The 23,708-nt window shown below is 42.6% G+C and overlaps 2 protein-coding genes and 1 non-coding gene across 3 annotated transcripts; 2 read left to right on the top strand and 1 right to left on the bottom strand.

Moving 5' to 3' along the window:
- Positions 1 to 1,005: 1,005 nt before the first annotated feature.
- Positions 1,006 to 17,389, top strand: LOC115842071 (myosin regulatory light chain 12B). The gene is made up of 4 exons (XM_030836679.3): positions 1,006 to 1,164; positions 9,989 to 10,184; positions 13,680 to 13,841; positions 14,704 to 17,389. Exons 2-4 carry the CDS (start codon positions 10,004 to 10,006, stop codon positions 14,874 to 14,876), a joined length of 516 nt encoding a protein of 171 aa, XP_030692539.2. The 5' UTR covers positions 1,006 to 1,164; positions 9,989 to 10,003; the 3' UTR covers positions 14,877 to 17,389.
- Positions 9,241 to 9,313, bottom strand: TRNAG-CCC (transfer RNA glycine (anticodon CCC)). The gene has a single exon. It is a non-coding gene; the product is annotated as a tRNA-Gly (tRNA).
- Positions 17,390 to 23,125: 5,736 nt separating the features above from the next.
- On the top strand, positions 23,126 to 23,431 carry LOC132598358 (large ribosomal subunit protein eL31-like). The gene has a single exon (XM_060310733.1). The coding sequence runs from the start codon at positions 23,126 to 23,128 to the stop codon at positions 23,429 to 23,431; it is 306 nt and encodes a 101-aa protein (XP_060166716.1).
- The last annotated feature ends 277 nt before the right edge of the window (positions 23,432 to 23,708 follow it).

Raw genomic sequence — 23,708 nt, forward strand, 5'->3', positions numbered from 1 at the left:
TGCTACTGTTTAAGAACTACTGCTATAGCGTGTTGAACACATGGTTCCTACCATATAGGAATTCCTGATCAAAGATACCTAATTTCTCATCAAACTTTTCTAGAATATAAGACTGGATTATTCGTTCATCTCCCTGCATCCCGCACACGTTCAGGCAATCACAAGTGCTCAACGAAGGTTTGCTATTAAGTTGACTACCTTCCATTATCCGGAAATAGTAGTGTCTATCTGTAATATTCCAAGGTGAGGGAACTTGAAGGTTATAGGCACAAACAATATCTAGAACAAAAATTGAATTATGTAGCTTCGTGGTTTCGTTTTGACCAAGAGCATTATATAGTGTGTGCGCGTTTGTGTGTGTGTAAATCTGCATTGTCTTTGACGAACCAAAGGAAAACAAATAACCTGAATAAAGCTTCCCTGTAGTTGAAAGGGGAAAACGTCACCAGCCGTGGCCTGGTAAGGGCATACACCTGATAATCTGAGAGGTAAAACAGGAGGGGCAGAGGTAAATGATAGAACTCGGTCTGGGCGTGCAGTCTGTAAAGCAGGCGGAGACCGCTCGGCCGCAGCCCTCTTACCTTCCCCAGTGTGGCGCGGGACGGAACCTAAAAAATTGCTCGTTTTATCTGAAGTTCAAGTGTAACCAGGTGAGGTCTACTTTTACCTGCTAACTCGGGCAGCCCTGGGTGGGCGGCGCCCGCAGACCCCCAAACCTCGAGGGCTCGCGCCCGCCCAGCCGGGTCAAATTCCATGCCGGCCCCGAGCCGGCCCGGGAATGCGGAAGGGCCGCGGGACATGCCGCGAGCGGCGGGGGAGGAAAGCGGGGAGGTGAGCGGGCCGCGGCGCCCCGGCCGCGCTGCGCCTGCCTCAGACCGCACGGCCCGAGAAACACCACGAAAACCCAAGCCGTGGTCGTCGGCCCCAGCCTCGCGCCCAGGTGGACAAGGTGGACTCGGCCTCGAGCGGAGCGAGAACCGCAGCGCATCCCTCCACCCGGGGTTGGATCCCGCCTCGACTTCCGGTGCGACTTCCGGTCCGCCTCCCGAGGCAGGAAGTGCGGGTGTCGCCGCTCTAACGCTGCATCCCAGCTGCAGTTCCGCGTTCTTCGCCTCGTTCGTCTCGAGCAGGCAGTCCGGCTTCTGGTGCTGGTGTCCGGCCGCGGTGAGTGGCGTTCGCCCCCCGCGCGCGACACACCTGGGGCCGCCCCGGTGCCCCGCCCCTCCGACCTCTCGCCGCCGCCAGACCCCGGCCAGTGGGCCGGCCGGCCGGCCGGGGGGCGGGGACTGCGGGACCTGTCGGTGGGGCAGGGAAGGTTGGCGAGGAGGTCCGGCCGCGGCCAGCCCGGCCCTGGACGTCGAGGGTACGGGAGGCTGGGGCAGATGGAACCGGGCTGGGGAACTGCCCTGCTGGCTGAGTCGGCCTGTCCCCTGCGCTGCGTCACCCGACGGCTTCACACACCTGGCGCCTCGGCGGCCGCAGCCCCGCTCCCCGCCGGCCCGGTCGGTGGGTTTGGGTGTCTGCTTAGCCCACAGGGCTGGATGCTTTGGGGGTACAGGGGTCCGCTGGTGCGTGGTTCTTGCCCGGAGCGCCGAGTTGATATCGGCTAAATGTAACGATTTCCAAAGGAGTTGTGACTCTTCGCAGCACCTTGCATCTTGTAAAGATTTACTTCATTCGTGCTGACTGAAGAAGAGGACAAATAGCAAAAATCAGGAAAGGTTTTCTGAAAAAGAGAATCGTGACCTCATTGAAGGCCTTGGACTTAGCCCTGGTGGGGAGAACGTTAGTATTTCTGGCTGTATCTGTGGTAGGAGGTAACAAGACCAAAAGCTCAAAAGGTGTGAATTGTGTCGTGTGAAAAGGAGACCAGCCCGAACGGAACAGAACTGTAATGAATAATAGTTGGAAATAGGTAGATCAGTGGGGCCGTTTCACGGATGTCTTGCAAACTTGATGAGAAATGAAAGATTATGTAAGAGACATTCGGGAGTCATTTTGGATTCTTCACTAAGGGAGTGAGATGAAGAAAGGGGTGTTTAAAGGATTAGTTTGGCAGCCTTGGTTTCGGACGGATTTGCAGTGGTCCTTTGGTAAGAAAAGAATTGTACCATTTTAGAATTCAAAAGAAACTTATAGGTTATCTTTCGATTTATAATTGAAACCCAGCGAGGTGAGATAATTTGCCCAAGGTCACTTGAGGGGTTCACCTGCTGCCACCCATTTTCTCTGAGCATTAGGTGGACGTTCCTCATGGTTAAGTGCACGGCTTCTTGTTTGTTCTGGCTCTGTTGAATAAAACAGCTTCTGTGATGACCTACTCGATACGCATTTATGCTTTAATGAGACTCAGTGTGGACAAGAGGAACTGCAGCTTCTGAAGGACAGGTCCCAGGTGAGGGTTGCTGGGCTTAGGAAAGATAAAAGGACTGGGATCCCCTAAATGGAGCCAGTTGTCCCTCTCCCAAGATTCGAAGACAGCATATATCTAGGGATGATTTTCATTGCCGGCAGCTTTGGGGTCTTTCTTCCCCGTTCCGCACTTTAGATGTGGTGACTTTGCTTCTTACCCCCAACCAGCTCTCCACATTTTCATGGTGGAGAAATTCTGCCGCCTACACGCAGGATGTTTGGAGCTAGTGGTGCAAGCTCTGGGCTAGACTTCCTGAGTATGATCCTGCGTCTAAGCTCTGCGTTTTTCTAGCTGTGGCTGCAGACAGATGATTTTTTCTCTTTGCCCTAATTTTTCATTTGAGAAATGGGGATAATAACAGTGCCTATGTAATAAGTTGTTGTGAGAATTACATATATTAATACATATGAAATGCTTAGACCAGTGCCTAGCACATATTTAGCACTCTTATTAGCACTCTTTGTTCCAGGTACTTTTTGTTATGGATTTCTTGGGGAGAGTCCAGTGGAGTTTATGCTGAACCATGGGTAAACCATAGAGAAAAGCCATATTTTGCGGAGTCATATCCAGGGGGTGATGGGAATGTTGAAGAAGGGGTGACTCTGTTGCACTTAAAAGAGGAACCCACAGAACTTGGAGAGAAATCGAATAAAAGGAATTAAAATTTGCTAACCAGGAATAGAAAATTTCCCTACCCAGTGCAAACTTGGCTGTGGCCCCTTTGAGGTTTTAAAAATTCTTCGGCTATAATTCTGAAATAAAGGCATTGCCCTATTGAATATTAAAGATGCCAAGGAAACACAACGGCTTTATTAGTTTTCTATAGCTATATAACAGATTACCCCCAAACTTAGCACCTTAAGAAAACAATAAAGAGCTTCTGAGGGTCAGGAATTGCAGGGCAACTTAGCTGGGCAGCTCTGGTCTGGCTCAGGATCTCCTGGAGTTGCAGTCCAGATGTCAGCTGGGTTTGCAGTCATTTGAAAGAGGATCAACCTCCAAGATGGCTGACTCACCTGGCTGGCAAGTTGGTGCTGGCTGTTGGCAGGAGGCCTCAGTTCCCTGCCACATGGACCTCTCCGTGGAGTTGTGTATAGTACCCTGTAGACCTGGTGCTGGCTTTCCCCAGATTGAGTGATCTGAAAGAGCATGGTAGAACCAGCAACATCTACAATATTATGACAAAGTCGCACTCCATCATTTTCACAATATCCTGTTAGTTATGAAGGGTGGCAGAATATGCCACCCCAAGATATGCCACTTTGGCATGAAGATTATTTTGAGCTGAAGGCAATTGAGAAGAAAGCAGACACAAGAAAGGCTCTTTGCCCTCCCCCAATGTGCCTAAAAGCAGGACACACATTTACAGAGGTGTTCTTCTTTCCCTCTCTACCAGGCAGGACAAAGGTTACTCTCTGGAGACAACTTTAGACTCTTAATGGAGAAGGCCGTGACTTAAATCTACAAGAGAAGCCTTACCCTTGTTTATGCTGTGCTTTTAACCTTCCATACCTAGCCTCTCCCCTCCACACATGCCTTTCTTCTTTTGGCTTCAGCTGAAGATGATATTTAAGCCAGAGTTCTAAGCCACCTCTGAGAGTTGGATTTTCCCTGGGTATCTCCCCATGTATACATGAGGTATACGTGTTAATAAACGGTGTGTTTGTTTTTCTGTTATTAATCTGTTATTACAAGGCATCAGCCAAGAACTCAGAACCACGGTCAGTGCCTTCTAAGTGTTTAACTCAGTGGTTCTCAGCCCTCACTATATATTGGAATCACCTGCTGCATTTTAAAAATACAGATTCATAGACTTCACCTGTAGACATTCAGTTTCAGTTGTACTAGACCAGGACCTGGACATCACTTTTTAAAAACTTCCAAGATGGGACTTTCCCTGGCAGTCCAGTGGTTAAGACTTCGCCTTCCAATGCAGGGGGTGTGGGTTCAACCCCTGGTCAGGGAGCTAAGATCCCACGTGCCTCCTGTCCAAAAAACATAAAAAAACAGAAGCAATATTGTAACAAAGACTTAAAAAAAAAAAAACTTCCAAGATGATTCTAATGTAGCCAAGATTGAAACCAGAGGTTAGCTGTTGTGAGAGCCATATTTACCCGCCATGTGGTAGCAGCACCTCGCTGACTTAGATGTTTCATAGGTAGCTAATAGAATATGCTCCATGAGCATCTTTTCCAGGCTTCCAATAAAGCCATATAGCCTGGATGAAGTTCACAAGCAGTTTCTGCTTATTAATGGTTATAGTGCCCATGTTTTGATTTGCACATCAGTATAGCAGGTGATTTTGCAAAAATTTAGATTATGACCTAAATGTGTTGACACCACAACTACCTATAATACCGGTATTCCTATATCCCTGCCCTTCTTTAACCTCTAAAAATACTACATATAACCTTTAGTTCACTCTGTATCAGAAATATACAAAAATAATGAAATAAAAATTTTGAAGAGGAAGTAAGACTTTTGTTTATTCCTGTTAAGGCTTATTTGTTACCTTATATGCTATGTTCTAAATGGATATTTTTTGTAACTAAGGATGGGGTTTGGTGGGTTTTTTTCCTTTAATATTTATAGGTCAAGTAGTAATTTCACAGTCGTACGTAAAGATTTCAAGCCTTTACCCAAACCAAAGCCATGACTGATAGGAAATACTGCCATGTGATAAACCCAATTGCACGGTTGCAGGGAAGGCCATTCATATCTTATTTTCTTCCCATTCCACTGTGCACTTCTAGTCTATACATTGGTTTCCCCAGCATAGTTTGAATTTATTTGAAAACAGAGTTTCACTAGGAATTAAATTTAGAGGAAAGTAGCTGCTCAGAAATCAGTGTTGGACTATATTGGTAAGTACTGAAAGTTTAAGAAACTTTTTGTGGTAAAAAAAATAACTAGCAGAATTGTATGAGGTAAAAAAATATATAGGTAAAATCACCTTTAACAAATGGCGTTGCATTCTAGCTCTGCCACCAGGTGACCTTGGGCAAGTTGTTTAATAACATATTTTGATATTCAGTTCCTCCATGTGTAAAGCAGGCATGTTGAATTTAGTGCACCCGAGTACCTAGCATAGGAGTCACTCAGCAAATGGTAGTAGCCATAAGTTGAGTAGACTTTTAATTCTCTCTGGTCCTAAGGCATTTGGGGGCTAGAAAAATAGTGAGAACAAATACATGAGTTAAACTGCATGGTGCCTTGGGCACATACTAGTACCAATAGTTTGGTGTTGCTGAAGGAAAAGTACAAAGCAGAGAATGGCAGCGATGAGGCTGAAAGGTCATCCTAGAGCAGGGAAAGGTGTGTGTGTCATGCTCAGGAACTTGTACTTTGGCCTGTAGACAGTGGAGAGCCGACAATTTCTCAAAAGGGAATGATATGGTCGTATTCATGTTTTACACACCTCTGGCTGGAAGATAAAGGATAGTCTAGAGGGGACCAAAAAGCAAGGAGGTTGGTTAGTTGGCCAATGAAATATTCTACACAAAGAGGTGATGAGGGCCCAGCATAGGGTGGTGGCAGAAGAATGAGGAAGATGAGCAAGTCTGATGAATATTTAAGAGGCAGGCTTGGTTCATCAGTGAGAGGGATGAGTCAGGGATGACTTGCATGTTTCTGGCTTGGTGAGGGCGTAAACGATGGTGCCATTAACTGACAGGAAACAAAGTTGAGAAAGTTTAGGAGGGGAAGATAATGAATTTTGTTTCTAACATGTTGATTCTGAATGTCTGGGATATGAAAATGGGTGCCTTTCACAAGCACAATTGGCTGTTTGACTCCACAGCTCAAGGGAAGGGTCAGCCCTGAGGATACAGACGTGGGAGTCATAGGTGTTGTCAGAACAGTGAGAGCCGATGAGATCATCCAAGGAACACAGAGTGAAAAGAATTTAATAAGCCATGGACTGTGAGAATACTCGGAAATGTGAATATTAAAGTGAGTGGAGAAGATAAGAGCCTAACAAGAAAATGGAGGAGGACCAGGCATAGAAATAGAACTGAGAGGAGGTTGGTGTCACCGAGTCAAATACAGCATTTTACTGAAACTAAATGTGATCTTCAGGAGTCTCCCTTGTTAGAGTGTAAAGTCTTAAAGGCTGGGAACCTTGGGATCTCGTTCCATTGGGACAGTTCATTTCTACTGTTACAGTTCATCAAGGCCAAGAGTTGTTGAGGCCTGAAGAGAAGAGGGATAAAACGGTGTCAAATATAGCAGAATGGTCCAAGGAGACTTAGACCAGATTTGACAATTGGAAAGCACTTGCAAATAGAGAAGAGAAAGCCAGATTGTGATGAGTGGGAAGTGAGAAAGTGGAGAAAGCCAAGATACGTATCTCAGAAGATAAGGACAGAGAGGGTGGTAGATTCTTTGGGCGCCAGAGTTCTCTTTAGAGTGACTGTTTTGCAACAACCTTGCCTCACTTTTCAGCTGAGGTTTTATTATCAGTTGATATTTTCTGTGTGTACTTTGTATATTTATATACAAATATAAACGTGCACTGGTTTTAAATGAAGTACAGAGAAAACGTAAACTGTTTTTCTTTTTAAAGAGATCATGGTGTCATTTCATTGAGCCATACCTGCTCTGTAACAGGTTTTGAGTGGCGGCTCAGACTTGCTCACGGTATAACGGCTTTTCTAGCCTTACTGGGTTACCTCCTCATTCTCGCTCCCAGGCATTTTCCATAATAAAGATCCTTGCATGTGCAGTCTCTTCTTGGCATCAGCTTCTTGGAGAACTCCAACTAAGTTTCAAAAATGTTTAAATATAATATACTTTTGGGTTAGCTGTAGCGTTTGCATGAAACAACTGATTATTTTTTAAAAATAAAGATTTTCTCTTTGGGAGGTTTTTCTAAATGACTATTGCAGACATAGTTTGCTGATACTGAGGGAGAGAATTAATTCTTGGCTTCAGATCTACTGTCTTTTATATCTTTTGAATCTTGAAGAAATAGAATCATAGAATTTTTAGCATGAGAAAGAATTTTAATCCAGCAGTTTTGGAATGTGAGGAAGAAGTAAAGCAGAGTCAAGTGCCTTGCTAGTGGACCACATTCTGTCTCCGATTGAACCTTCAATGTAACTAAGGTCACATGACTAGCTAGTTACAGGAAGGAGAAGAAATTAACATTTACTCAGGCCATGTATGCCCGGAGGGGAAGGAGTTGAAATGTTAAAGTAAGGACTCTAAGGCTGACGTGCTTCAAAACTGCAAACAGGGCTTCCCTGGTGGTGCAGTGGTTGAGAGTCCACCTGCCGATGCAGGGGACACGGGTTCGTGCCTGCGTCTGGGAAGATCCCACATGCCGCGGAGCTGCTGGGCCGGCTGAGCCTGCGCGTCCGGAGCCTGTGCTCCGCAATGGGAGAGGCCACAACAGTGAGAGGCCTGTGTACCGCAAAAAACAAAAAAAAACTGCAAACAAACTAAAACAATGTAGGTTAAAAGTCCAAGACCGGAAGTCCCGGAGACCCAGGTCCAGAATTCCCTTGCCCAGCCACTGCCCTCACCAGTCACCTGCTTTCACACTGCGAGGCTGCAGAGTTAGAGAACGGTCCCTAAGGCCACCCTCATTTCTGACACCAATTCCAAGTTTCGTTCCCCAAGACGACCCTCAGGTTCAGTAATTCGCTAGAACTTACAGAACTCACTGATAGCTGTTACACCTATGGTTATGGTTTACTGCAGTAAAAGGATTCAGATTAAAGTCAACCAAGGGAAGAGACTCGTGGTATGGAGTCCAGGAGAATTCCAAATGCTTAGCTTCCAGTGGTCCTCTCCATGCGCAGTGTTGACCTCTCCTGGCAGCAAGGCGTGGCGGTGAGCATGGAGTATGGCCTGCCAGAGAGCTTGCTTGACCCCTCATAGCCATAGTTTTTACTGCGGCTCTGTCCCCTAGATACTGTCCCCACTCCTAGGCTGACTTCAGTCTCCAGTTCCTCTAGAGGCCAAGCTGATTAACACCTCACCCAGAGCCCCCATGATAAATCACATTGTTAGACTCTCTGGTGTGACCCAAGACCCCAGATATACCAGGCAGAACATTCTAAGAGCTTAGAGATTACCTCCCAGGAGCTGAGGACAGAGGCCACACCTCTCTTACAAGGGCCGTTGATTTTTTTTTTTTTTAAACCTAGGTATTACCTACCTCATAGGGCAGTAGTGAACATTGAATACGAACGACAGTGGAGCAAACAATTATTCTGATGTCCATGGGTTTTCAAGAAATGGTGAAGCTGAGATTCAGACTCAAGATTTTTCTGATTCCAAAGCCAGGAGTATTTTTGTGTTGTATTTATTTACATCATTTAAAACTGCAAATAATGGAATGAGAAGGGAATTCCCTGGCGGTCAGTGGTTAGGACTCGGAGCTTTCACAGCCAGGGCCCGGGTTCAGTCCCCGGTTGGGAAACTAAGATCCTGCAAGCCACGTGGTGGCCCAAAAAAAAAGGAATGAGAAGTGTCCATTCTTTTTGACATTTAAAACATTGGTGGCTTTCAGTAGAGTATCGGGCCACCACTAAAGGTGTATTACGGAGAATTGAGGAGTGATTGGGAAAATGAGAAAATGGAGAGAGTTGAGTAGTAGAGTACTATTCTAAAAGTTTTGTCAAGGGAAAGGGGAAATGAGGATGTAGCTAGAAGAGATACAAGACTAAAGATACATTTTGATGATTTTTTTTAAAAATATATTTATTTATTTTGGCTGCACTGGGTCTTAGTTGTGGCATGTGGGATATTTAGTTGTGGTACGCGGGATCTTTAGTTGCAGCATGCGGATTTCTTAGTTGCAGCATGCATGTGGGATCTAGTTCCCTGACCAGGGATCGAACCTGGGCCCTCTGCATTGGGAGTGCAGAGTCTCATCCACTGGACCACCAGGGAAGTCCCATTGATGTTTTTTTTTAAATGAGAGCCTTTTGAGCATGTACCTTACAGTAACTATACTAGTCTCTTTGCATATGTTATCTCATTTAATTCTCACTTGCATTGGAGTAGATACTGTGTTTCGCTGTAAAACTGAGGGTCGAGTGAGGTTCCCTGGTTTTCAGACCATTTTTTGGAAGAAACCAAGGCTCAGAGAGGTTATGCAATATTGGTGGTAAAATGAAGTTAAAAGGTGTACCTACTGCAGAGGATTGTTGTGAGGGTTAAATGGGACAATCCTTGTGAAAGTAAGATGTCCGCTTTGTAGCCTTTCTCTTTAGGGGAGCCCCCTGCCCTCATAACAGTGCTTGGCACGTAGTAGCACTCGGTAAATGTGATCTATTGCTATGTGCTTTAAAACTCATTCACATTTAATAAAAATGAGGTTCGTGAAGTTTGGGATGAAGCCACATCAATAATTTCTATTCTGTTTCTTCAAAACTGCTTTTGTCCTAGCTGTTTAATTGTGACATTGGAAATAAAGTTTATATGTATATTCCCACCCAAATAAAGTAATAATTCTACAATACATTGAAATATTTTTTCTCACTAACTTTAGGTGTTGTGAATTCTTTTTTTTTGCTTTATGTTTTTATGCATTCTGTTTTGCTTTATGTTCCTTTTTAACTCTAGGATTAAACCGCCACCATGTCTAGCAAAAAGGCAAAGACCAAGACCAAGAAGCGCCCCCAGCGCGCAACCTCCAACGTGTTCGCCATGTTTGACCAGTCACAGATTCAGGAGTTCAAGGAGGCCTTCAACATGATCGATCAGAACAGAGATGGTTTCATCGACAAGGAAGACTTGCATGATATGCTTGCTTCTCTAGGTAGACTTTTATGTTCTTAATATTCCTGCTTCCCCAAAATAATTAGCGTTTTATGAATTATTTTTTGTGTGATGTACAGATATTAATCTCCTGGTCTCAAAGGCCTCTTGAGAGATGCTGGGTGGGAGACACCATACTGAGGCTTGGCCCGTCATAAGAGGATATGCCTTCGGGGGTGGGGGCCTGGCTGCCACTGTGGCTAGGCAGGCTTCCGTTCCTGTTAGCTAAATATGATAGGTCTACAAGGTGAAAAGCCAGGGGATGACTAGATGGCAAGATACCAGAATCTTAAACAAAAAGTGTGGACAATAATATAATGTATTAAGTAATAAAAGTTGAGGACAGGTTATATGACAGAGGTGACGGTCATAAGTGATAACGACCATCTCAGGGAGGAAGGGCAGTGCTCCTAAAAAAAGGGAACACAGGGAAGGGAGCTTCCACAATTTATATATATTTTTTATAATTAAAGAAAATAAATGTAAAGATAGAAGATTTATCGATTTATTTTTACACATTTATTTAGCTATAGTTGATTTACAATATTGTGTTAGTTTCAGGTGTACAGCTTCAGATTCTTTTCCACTGTAGATTTATTACAAGATATTAAGTATAGATACTTGTGCTATGCAGTAAATCCTGTTGTTTATCTATTTTTTGTATAGTGGTGTGTATCTGTTAATCCCAAACCCCTAATTTATCCCTCCCCCCACATCTTTCCCCTTTGGTAACCATAAGTTTGTTTTCTATGTCTGTGAGTCTGTTTCTGCTTTGTAAATAAGTTGATTAATAATTTTTTTTTTAGATTCCACATACAAGTGATATGTAACATTTGTCTTTGCCTGCCTGACTTACTTCACTTAGTATGATAATCTCTAGACCCATCCATGTTGCTGCAAATGGCAATATTTCATTTAAAGATACAGGATTTAAAGCAAACATAAACTGCCCTTTGTCATTCTGGCTATGTCGGTGTTAATTTACTGTTCCTTATATGATTTTGTTATTTTGATCTTAAGGAAAGAGGGGAAAGTCCTCCATGTCCTGCCTGAATTGGCACTGATTTTACAGTTGGAAGAAAGGAGTATCAAGTCAGGGGGTTCTTGATAGGCCAGAATGACGGGCAGGGAAGGGGGCACAAGTCAGGGATGGCCCACAGGTCGGCTCTGCACTCTAACGTTTCTGTGTCTGACCATGAGCCAGAAAGGGCAGTTCAAGGGCCAGAGGACAAAGAGAGAGAATTTTGTTACTTTTTTCTTTTTAGTAACCACATGATTTTGTTCGTCTCTGTTATTTTTTTCTCCTAGTGTGTTATTTTGAAATTTTTTAAGCCTATAAAAAGTTGAAAGAACGGTGTAATGAACACGCATCCATCCTTTACTCAGATTCACGAGCTGTTAACATTTTGCAACATTGCCTTTATTCAGAGTGAGAGTTGAGTCTTGCAACATGGCCTTTATTCACAGTGAGAGTTGAGTCAAGATACTGATCTGACTTGTTGACTTGCAGGTGGGGTGGGTCCCAGTGTTTTCCACACTCTGAATAGCTAAGTACTAAGTGTCCTTTGGGGAGCAGGTCACTACTGAAGAAGGCCACCGAGGAGAATTGAGGGCCTGAGTTGTATTACAAAGATCAAACACTCAAGCCTATCCCCTGGTCCTAGTAGATGCTCAGTTAATTTTTGTTGGATGAATGAGTGATGGTAGAGTAAGAGACTTTGGGGAACTTCCATTTTGGGGAATGCCATGCCTTTAGAGATACATATTTACCTTTTAAATCAACAAATTATATTAGATGCCTTGAATGGGTCCATAGGTGCTTAGCCTAAGCCAATTCATTTTAAATCCCTGTGTCTTTTTCGTACCCATGTTCTCTTGACACCTTTGGGTTACACTTTTTACCCCCAAAAATTGCTGCAAGAGAGTCGGGTTAAATCTGGAGGTAGAAAAGTAGTCCTTTTTAGCTACTTTCACTTACTCGAAGAATCTTGAGATTAATTTTGGGCTAATTTTGTATCGATATGTTGAATAGGTATAATGAGTGAAGGTTGTAATGCAGGAAGACAGATGCCAACTTGGCACTTAAATTTCACCCAGATTCCTGGGAGTAAAACTTACATATGAACCATAATTCTAGACTTGACTGTCATTAGCACTTAGTTGGGTATAATAGTGAGATGCTGACATGGATACTCTTTTCCTGGAGAATCATACAAACTTAATGTTGGAAGGGACCTTTCAGATACCAAGTTTAACTAGACCATTAAACCCTAGACAGTTTCCACCTTGTCCCAGGGCACACAGTCAGTGGCAGAACTGGGATTCAAACCCACTATTCCAGACCCTTCGTTCAGTGCTGCTTTTCTGCACCATGTGGACCTCACACATGCCAGGACAAAGAGAAGCTCTTTGTTACTCCCACCATATGTGGCCACTCCAGGGGAATTTCTCCCAACTTCGAGGGGAGGGTCAGGGGAGTTCCCTCACCACCGTACCAGAAGAGGGAGAAGTGTCCTTGGTTGGAACTGAGATTAAGGTTTCCCATCATGAACAATACTAAACAAGACTATATTTCAGCAATACGAGTAAACAGCATCTGGGGATATGTCTGACAACCAAATAGAACATAACATTGTTTAAAATGAGCTCCCAGGGACTTCCTGGTGGTGCAGTGGTTGAGAATCCGCCTGCCAGTGCAGGGGACACGGATTTGAGCCCTTGTCCAAGAAGATCCCACATGCCACGGAGCAACTAAGCCCACGTACCACAACTACTGAACCTGCACTCTAGAGCCCGCGTGCCTAGAGCCTGTGCTCCACAACAAGAGAAGCCACCGCAATGAGAAGCCCGCGCACCACAACGAAGAGTAGCCCCCTCTCGCCGCAACTAGAGAAAGCCCACGCGCAGCAACGAAGACCCAATGCAGCCATAAATAAATAATAAACAGATTGATTAATTAATTAATTTTAAATAATAAATAAAATGAGCTCCCAGTTCTAAACCAACCTAATAGTTTCAGCTTAAATGACCAACTTATAAATAAATTGTTTGAAGCATACCAATTATAGGCAACTTACTGCAGTTAGAAATATGAATATTTAGATTTTTTAAACAACCAGTATTGAAATGCCCTGATGGATCTTTAATGTTATCAGCATTCAAGATGTAGTAATGTGGCATTACCTGGTTCATAGTTTCATGTGTGTGTTTTATTTTTAATGAAAAATAGTGAAGGAAAAGTTGCAGGAAGTATCAGTGAATGGACAGTATTCAACCTAAGCCCAGAATGCATTTTATTTATGATGTAGCAAAGATTTTTTTATGTTGTTAAAAATTGTCTTTTTTAAATGTTCTTAATGTAAGTTAATTGAAATATTAGTTTCGTGTGATGGTGATGTAACTTTTAAAAATATGTTGGGGAACATAACAATAACAGAATAATTATTTATTGAAATGAGTTCTTCGTCCTTAAATGTTAAAATGTGCGATTTTCTAGGGAAGAATCCAACCGATGCGTACCTCGAAGCCATGATGAATGAGGCTCCAGGGCCCATAAACTTCACCATGTTCCTTACCATGTTTGGGGAGAAGCTGAATGGCACAGACCCAGAAGATGTCATCAGAAACGCTTTTGCTTGCTTTGATGAAGAAGCAACTGGTGAGCACTCTTTGTTTATGCCCACCCTCATTCCAGACTATGTGAAACACTTTTTAGGGAATGAGAAAGATTAGCAAAATATAAATTTTTAAAAATGAGTAGAGGGAAACTATCATTTACGATAGGACAGTCGACCAAGAATGGCTAGAACACAGGGTAGGCCATAAAGCTACACGGTTTGTGGTGTTAATCTTTGAATCTGGTTCTGAGCTTCCTGGCAGCCAAAGGGAGAATTTTCTTTTAAATAGTGTTTCTTAGACAATATACTGCTTCAAGAAACTTTAAGTTTCACCAGAAAGTATAGTTAACTAACTTGGACAATTAAAATCTTCGGGTTTTTTCCCTTATTATTTAAAAATGTGTGAAGAAAGCCCTGCTGTTCCGTTTTCTGATTTCTCTCGTTTTCCCCTTTGCTTCTGCGTTAACCCTCTGCTCAGCCACGCGCATCGCCTCCTCACATACACCTCGCATCCTCCTTCCCCCTTGCTACCTATTAAAACTGCACCGTCCTTCGTGCACGTTTGGTCTTGGCAACGCTGCCCTTTTGTTCTGGGTATCTGCCTTTTTTTTTTTTAATATCCCTGAAATACAAGGTTTTTTTTTTCTCCTCTGGAAAATACTCGCTTCAAATTAATTTTGTAAGCGTATGATCTACTAACTGACTTTGTAAATGATTTAATCTAATATTAATAAAGAACTCTAAAAATAATAGGAAAAGATAAGGATATGGTTATATATTGCTTTATATTGTTCAGGTAAATATGTATGTTCTGAAATATCTTGTAAGATTGACGTAGTTGAGAACCAAATCATTAAAGTGCCGGGAAGTGTTTGCAACTCCCCTTTTTCTGCTGCCTTCCAGGCACCATTCAGGAGGATTACCTTCGAGAGCTGCTGACCACGATGGGAGATCGGTTTACAGATGAGGAAGTGGATGAGCTGTATAGAGAAGCACCTATTGACAAAAAGGGGAATTTCAATTACATTGAGTTCACGCGCATCCTTAAACATGGAGCAAAAGACAAAGATGATTGAAAAGAACTTGAGCTAAGACTTTCCAATTACTTTGTCTTACTCTGTTTTATTTCCCAGACACTTCCCCCCTCATAGACCTGTTGCATGCAACTTAGTTTCACAGCTTTGCCTCTTTTTTGGTGTATTTATTCTAGACCTTTCTGCCACTTAGCACTTGTATAATCAGACTGCAAATGGGGATGAGGTTGTAAATTGTATTGAGAAAAAGCATTGCGAATAAAAATCAACAAATGTGAAAGCCCAGGAAAATATATCCGGTATTTCTGGTTTTGCTGGATTTTTACATTTTTATATAATAAAAATGCTATTTTGAAATAAAGATTATGCTGACTCAGATGTAATATAATGGAAAGTTAAATAACTGGTAGTTGGGGGTAGTCCTTTTTTAGATTTTCAAGTTCGTATAATTCAGATTCCATAGTAAAACTGATTGTTCACATGTATGGGACAGTGTTCTTCAGTATAAGTTAAATAACATCATTATACAGTAAAAACTGGTTGTACCTTAGTTTCTTTCATGCTTCTGGTAAGTCAGATGTTTAAATTATTGAATGATAAATATAGAATGTATCTGAGAAAACGCTGAATGTTTTACTGATTTGAGTCTAGGAACATGAGGCAAAATTCTGAAGAAAAGAATAGTTATTATTGAACATTTACAGTGTGTAAAGCATTGCATGTAGACGATTTTCATTGACTCTTCCCAGCACCCTTGTGGGATAGAATTTTATTAGCCCTGTATTTCAAGGGGAAGAACTGAGCACCAGGGAGTCAAGTGATTGATCTGAGTCTCTGTCAGAGCTGGGACTCCAGGCCAGGGCACCCCACTCCAGAGTGAGGATTCTGGGACCACTGTGCTGTCTCTGAAAAGCCCCAAATGCCTAAAAGGTCAAGATATTTCCATTACATTCTAACATAGTTTTGTAGTCATTATTGAAATTTAAAATAACTTGGGGACATTGATTGTTGGAACAGAATTTCAGAAAATTCTATCCAGGTGAAAAATAGAGGACCAAAGATTATAAGCAATATAATCTTCCAACCGCCTTCAGTTGGAAGGTGGTTCACATAGTGTAGAGTGTAGACTGGATGGAAGGTCTGAAAACCATACAGACAAGGCTGCTATGAGCTCGCTTAACATCCTCAAGGCCAAGCAATATGAGAAGTAGGAGAGAAAAACCTAAAAAAAGAAAAAAATCCATTTAAAAACAAAGTTTCCCAACGTTGTTCAACACCTATTCCCTCTTAAATGTATTGATATTCTATCTCCTTAAAATCGATGCATTTACACGTCGTTTAACATTTGTGCTTCCGAGCTTGCTGTGGTAGGCAAATCCTTGCTATCAATTAATTTTTCTAGGTTTTTCATCATCTTTAAAAAGAGCAGTTCCACTCTCGTGGTCTAGTACGAGAGAAGTGCTTTGCAGTTCATAAGAGCTTTCGCACTTATGACCTAGTCCTCACCACCCATGAGGTAAGTAGGGCAAGTAATATCCCTGCTTTTCATATGAGAGCTGAAGTTTAGAACAGCCAAAGCACCTGTCCGAGGTCCCACAAGAATAAGAATCCACATCTGGCTCCCTTTTCTACTTCCAAGTGTAAAGTCACATGCAGTGTCAAAACCAGAGTCACCGTGTGTAGAAGGAGAAGGGGAAGCGTACTGGGATCATCTTGACTGTCATTAACAAATACTTATCAGTCACCTGTTATGTGCCAGGCACTGTTCTCTATTGGGGATAACTGGGGGGGGCAGGACAAACAAGGACGCCACCCTCCTGGGGCTCAGCTCCTTAGTGGGAGATCAGGAAGGCACCTCTAAGTATCGTGGGGCACAGAACTTGAGCAAGTGCAGAGAGGGCCTCTGAGGTGAGATCTGAATCACGAGAAGAGGATCCCCGTGTGGAGGTCAGGGAGGATGTTCCACTCACAGGGGACGGTCCTTCCAAGGCAGGTGCTGGCGGAAGCACTGGGAGAGCTCAAGGGAAGGACATAAGGATGGTGTTTGCTGCTTGGTCTACGTGCAAAATCAGGGCTTTGGGCAGGGAAGAAATGTGAATTATGTTTTAAAAACTCAACCTTGCTGCTGAGTATAGAATGGAGGGCAAGAGTAGCAGCAAGAAGACTTCCAGTTAGGAGGCTATCACTATGGTCCAGGCAAGTCAAGAGGGTGGCTTGGTCTCCAGATGGTCGCACAGGTGGCTCTGCTGCCTGACCTATTTACTCTGTTCCAGCCTTTTCTTGTCACCAGCTCTCTGGCATCATTTTAACTGCATTTATTCTTTTGCTCTGCTTAAAGGCAGATTTGAGAACATTGGGAGGTTGAAAAAGTTTTCAAGATTAAAAACAAGAAAAACTGTCTCTTGAATGCCTTATGTTGACCTGACGTAACCCATTCTGTTTCATGCATAGTATCTATAAAGAGAGTAGTGGAATCCAGCATGCACTATAAGGCACTCAGCTAGGACCTTTTTCCTCTCTGGTTCAATAAATATTACTGATGATGATGAAAACTCTATTTTAGTATCTTTCCTTTTTTGAGAACAACTTAGTAATGATCTCTAAAATTGACAATTGATGCCTTGGCCAACACAATTGGAATGTGTGTTTGTACTCAGGTATTTAAAACTATGCTGAATGGTTGCTCTGTACTAAGCATGTACACTACTGGCCTTTGAGGTAGGTTTTTGTTTTGTTTTGTTTTAATTATCCTTGTTCTACAGATAAAGCATTGAGGCGCAGAGAAGTAACTTCCCCAGGTTACACAGGTAGGAACCAATGGGACCATAATTTGAGTCCAGTCAGTCGAGCTCCTGAACCTGCCCTCTCAGAAAAATAATTATTGAAAGTAACACCACTGGTTTCTTACCATTGTACAGGAATTTTAAAAGCATTCATTATTGCATTTGATCCTCGAAACTCTAGGAGGTGGATGAGGTAGGCATTATTATCCCATTTTACAGGTGAGAATACTGAGTTATAGACGTTATCCCACTTGCTCAACTTTATATATAAAGTACACAGTGTCTGAGCCATGACTAGCTTTTAAGCTTTTTGAGTGAGGGTACTTCTCATTAAACCTATAATTTCCTAATTAGATAATACCTGTAGCCTGATCAACATCTTTTTCTCATTTATAAATGTATATATACTATATATCATATATATGAAAGCCATTAATATTTATAAAATTGAAATTATGTTTAGTTATACATTTAATGAATCATCTTTCCTGATAAAATAATTGCATAAAAATGAAGTTTTAAATTCAGCATATATATGAATAAATACTTGCATAAGAATTTTCTTGATTGTAATTTTTTTAACATTTTAGTGTTTTTGAAAACAAAATGTCTTACAATCGATGTATATATTCAATAGTTTACCCTTAAAAATAATTGCATCAATGTTGCATCTCAAAATTGAAAGGTCTAAAAAAAAAATGAAGGGTCTTAAAAGATAAAAAACATTATTTGGAATATACATATATAAACTACTGAAAAATCTGGTGTGAATAGGCTCTGTCATCTGGGAAATATGAACGAGGATGAGAAAGTTTATCACATACTGAAATTTTGGGGAAAATTTTCTTGGACAGAAAAATGGGGAATATTACAAATTGCATACATCACTCTGTACTTAATCTCGGGTCAATCGTTTTTAGAGCAGGCGATGTTGTCATATGCACTCTTAGAGACAATAACTAGAAGGGTCACTAGATGGCACTATTATTCTTAGTACTGTAGTAACCTATTCCGTAGTGAACTTGAGAGTGACAAAGCATGAATAATCAGCATTAGTCCAATAATGCTGTAACTTTGTCAAAATTGTTTCTTAAAAGGAAAGAATTGATGATAAAGTCTGTTACAATGAAATTCATACTATTTTGTGAACCCCAAAATGCAGGGAGCGATCTCTAGGACTCCTTTTTACAACGCAGCATTCATTTATTCATTCATTCAATCATTCGTTCACTTACAAATATTTATTGAGTGTTTTGAAAGTGCCAGGATCTCAGTGAAGCTCTGGTTATTTTCACACTGAAGTAATGACTTCTTTTTTCAAGTAAGAGCGCAGGCTTCGCACTAGTAAGACCGGAATCCTCCACTTACTGGGTCATCTTAAGTAAGCCCTTATTATTATTATAACTACTGTTTTTGAGATGAGAAGAGTAAGGCACAGAGCCAGTGGCTGTGGATGGAAATACCTTGTAAAATCATGCTTTCTATGTGAATACTATTACTACCTCAAGAATGTCGAGGACTATGTCTAGTAGTAGTTCTATTTACATAATAGACTATTAAATCACACAATCTAAGCTTATTAAGATCAGCCTTGGGACTTCCCTGGTGGCGCAGTGGTTAAGAATCCGCCTGCAAATGCAGGGGACACAGGTTTGAGCCCTGGTCCAGGAAGATCCCACATGCCGTGGAGCAACTAAGCCTGTGCACCACAACTACTGAGCCTGTGCTCTAGAGCCCATGAGCCACAACTACTGAGCCCCGTGCCACAACTACTGAAGCCTGCGCTCCTAGAACCTGTGCTCCGCAACAAGAGAAGACACTGCAATGAGAGGATCGTGCACCACAATGAAGAGCAGCCCCCGTTCGCTGCAACTAGAGAAAGCCCGCGTGCAGCAACGAAGACCCAACACGGCCAAAAACAAAAGTAATTAATTAATTTAAATATATATATATATGCTAAAAAAAAAGAAAACATTATTTCAAAAAAAAAAAAGATCAGCCTCAACACAAGTGACCATGAGACAGTTTCTCAGTGCAGCTCTTCCCTGCCTCAATATATGTCTTGGAAATACCATCAGAATCAAAACGAAGCAGATCCGAAGTGTTTTGGCAGAAGGATACTAGAAGTGTGTTTGGGGTGTGAACGAATGGGTGTGTTTATATATAAAAAATTGTTTCAACGCACCTTGCAGGAAGCCAACCTCATCTCTTACCAGCCTCACTTCTGCAGTTGGTTTTGTTCCCAGTGCACAGTACTTCCTTTCAGATGCTCGTTCTGAATGAACATGATGACGATGCATATTTACTCCCGGACGTTGCTAACCAGCACAGCAAAAATAAATCTGAATACTTTATTCACATTTTGTAATAATCAGGGTGTAAATTGACAATGGCTCATTTAGGAGGTTGCGCTCATTGTACTTTACTCAAGTTCCCTTTTTATGTGTGATCTGTTTATTCAGTTCTTATTTATGGAAGTGGATATTACGTCCGAGTGTTACGGGTGATACAGAGATTCTGATTCTGTTACTCGCCATAAGTGTTATACTGCCCAGCCCTTTGGATGCGAGTAGTAAAGGTTAGGTTTCTCCTTTGGCCAGAATCCCAACACAACTGTGCTCTCTATCTATGCTGGAGCCACTGCAGCTGATGTCCTAACAGCTCACTGAGGAGGTCAAAGAGGGTTTTCTGAAAAACGCCTCCTCTGACAATGACGCTCGCATCTCAGAGCTACCATTGTTTGCCTTCCTGTCAACCACTCACATAGCTAAGAACTCAAGCAAACACATGAAAAAGAAAAGCCTCTATTTAAAGTTTTATTGAAAATATTCAAGATTTCCTGCTTATTTTAGGGACAGTGAAAGAAATCCAGTGTTTTATCCATGTCAGGTCCCTACCAGATTATAAACAGTTGAGAGGAGGGTCCACTTGCTGAAAGGTGCCTTGAGAGAAAAACTCCCACTTCTCGGATTCGAAGAGGAAGCCCCCTCGTCTCTAAAGTCTCCCTTGAGGTGTCGCAGCCAGTGGGGGCATCACAGCCTCCCACTCCAGGCTCTTTCTAGCTTCCACAGCCACTGCCTCACCCAGTTTATCAGGCAGCAGGATTGGCTGCTCTACCCAACCCCAGAGCTTTTCCCTTTGCTTTAAAATTGCCCTTGAATTCAGCTCCCTTCCACTCCCTTTTCCCCACACAGTATTTTTACACCTTTGATGCCCAAACCTTGAAGGTAAATGCAAAGACAGGCATCTGTAAACACAGAACGATGCCCACATTCATGGGAATAACAGCAATCTCAAAAAACAATCATGATGGCAAATTTTAATCAGTGACTCTGAGAAACTTCCCAAGCAAGAAAGATTTGTGTCCCAGTCTTGCTCTACCCTCATTTCATGTCTTTTTTTTTTATTTTACATTTTCATTTTTATTTATTTATTGGCCGCCCCGAGAAGCATGAGGGATCTTAGTTCCCTGACCAGGGATCGAACCCATGCCCCCTGCAGTGGAAGAGTGGAGTCTTACCCACTGGACCACCAGAGAGGTCCCCCTCATTTCAGGTCTTAGTTCCAGCTCTAAGTGTTTGCAACAATCTCCTTCCTGAACTGTATCACATTCGTGCAACTTTTTTTTCCCCTACCTTGTATGTGAGCCTGGCCATTTCTTTCCCTGTTAAAGAATCTACAGCCCCGACCTCTTTATATAACGTCAACCCAACTAGAGCAGGAACCTGCCTCTATCTAAAAGTCTGGCCATGCAGCGCCGGCAATCCGTGAACAGCAGTTGACGGGCTGATCCAGAGCAAATCCTCATGTACTCCTCAGGGAAGGGAGGAAGGCAAACCCATTGCCAGCCCACGATGGTCATGATGGAAAGATGTGCACATCCAGGCTGGCCCTTCAGGCTGATGGGGCTGGCTGAGAACTGAGTGAATAAAGTGAAATGGAAGGTAAATGGATGCAATCCAATTATTACAAAGAGGGAACAGGCAAGGTTGCTTTAAAGAGACGAAAACTGAGCATTTCTATGCCCTCCACAATCATGGGGGTTGAAATGTTAGTATTCCTGCTCATCTTTTCTCTTTGGTGTAGATCCGTCTTTTGAGGCATATGGTTTTTGTTGTGATTTTCTTCGTTTTTACCACCTGTGTTCCAGATGTCTGTCAACTTCATCATTTTGCTGCTTTGCTTGAAGATTTCAAAACAGACCTCAATTTTGAAACTCTTCTGTGGCATATTTCTCTCTTATTTGAAAAGATGTGTTTGATTTAGAAAATACGAAGACATTGCCCTACTTTCTTTGCATTGGGGCTAAATTGGAAGTAGGCAGCAAAATGGGTTACCTCCTGACTAGTGGAAGAGATGCTCACCACAGCCGTCTGCTGACTGCGGAGAAGCGGCAGCCGGGATGGTGCAGGTGAGGCCAAGTGCATGTCCCCAACCTTTGTGCTTCATTATGTCACAGACGCCAGGAATGACAAGAGGATAAGGAAATCTGTGGCCTCAGTTTAAAACAGAGTCCAGATAGAGTCCATACCCTATTGAGAAATCAATTCAGTACATGCGTGTGTTCTACATGTGCACAGGTGTATTCATGCCAACATAAATGCATCAAACGTCTCTGGCGAGACATACAGGAAGTTGGTTGCTGTAGAGGTGGGAATTTGGAAGCCATGGGCCAGGGGTAAGAGGGAGACCTAATTTCGCTGTAAACAATTTCTTCTTAAAATTTGGAACTTGTGCTTGTATTTCCCATTAAAAATTAAAACATTGGATAATCATCATAACAAAAGAATATATTCTACGAGACTGGGCACACCTAAAAGTAGTCTCCTAAAGCAATTTCTCCCTTTGCATGAGGAATAAAGTCCTAGCTGTCACCTCAGTTTGAAGGGAGATTAATGTGGCTTGAATATTTACTATGGTTTTACTGCAGAGATGTTTAAGTGCCAACGATGTGTTACCACGTAGGCAAATGGCTCTTGAATCCAGATAACCGTGCTATGGAAAAGACGGTGGGGATTTTGGTGTTTGTGTCATTTGGGCTTGGATTACACGTTCCTTCCCCTGTTGCTGGGAGGCCCATGTTCTTGGAAGTAACTGAACTAAGGCTGGAATAGTGGGGATTGAGAAAATGAGTGACTTGGAAGAAGATACTGCAGCAGCAGTTTGTGGAGACCCTCTTTCTGCCCCCTGCTCAGACATCCAGGGCAGGTGAGACCTCCAGATGCACAGGACCCTTTGGTTGTGTCATCTTGGTTCACTCCTTGCTGCCACCACTAGACGGGCACACATCTGTTTCCTGGGACACGGTTCTAGGGCTCTCTCCAATTCCTCCCAGGATCTCCAGCATGATTCCTTCTCTCTCTTTGCAGCCGGCGCAGAACAAATAGACCAGTGAGAGGACAGAACGCAGATGGCATATCTCTCATATAAGTTACCTATTCAGGTTGCTTGCTTACTTATTCATTTAATAAACATGTATGGATTCCTTTCCAACCCAGGCAGGGCAGGATGGCTCCCACAAAGAAGGGTGGTGAGAAGAAGGGCCGCTTCACCATCAATGAGGTGGTGACCAGAGAATACACCATCAACATTCACAGGTGCTTCCATGGAATGGGTTTCAAGGAGCGTGCCTCTCGGGCACTCAGAGAAATCCGGAAATTTGCAATGAAGGAGACGGGGACTCCAGATGTACACATTGACGCCAGGCTCAACAAAGCCATCTGGGCCAAAGGAATAGGGAATGTTCCATACCGTATCCATGGGCCGTTGTCCAGAAAGTATGATGACGATGAAGTTTCACCAAACAAGCTCTAAACGTTGGTTACCTACGTACCTGTCACCACTTTTCAAAAATCTACAGCTCGTTGATGTAGACGAGAACTAAATGTCGATTGGCCAAGAAAGTTATAGAACGGCCAAAACCAAACACAAACAAACAAACAAAAATGTATGGAAAACTACCATAGGCTGAAAACTTGCTCTGGAGATGCAAGACCTCAAGAAGTTCACAATCTAGTGGGAAAGATAGACTTTTTTTTTTTTTTTTAATATATGATTGCGATAGTCTGATGAGTGTTAATGTAACCTAAGG

This window comes from Globicephala melas, chromosome 13 (genome assembly GCF_963455315.2).
Source record: "Globicephala melas chromosome 13, mGloMel1.2, whole genome shotgun sequence".
NCBI lineage: Eukaryota > Metazoa > Chordata > Mammalia > Artiodactyla > Delphinidae > Globicephala > Globicephala melas.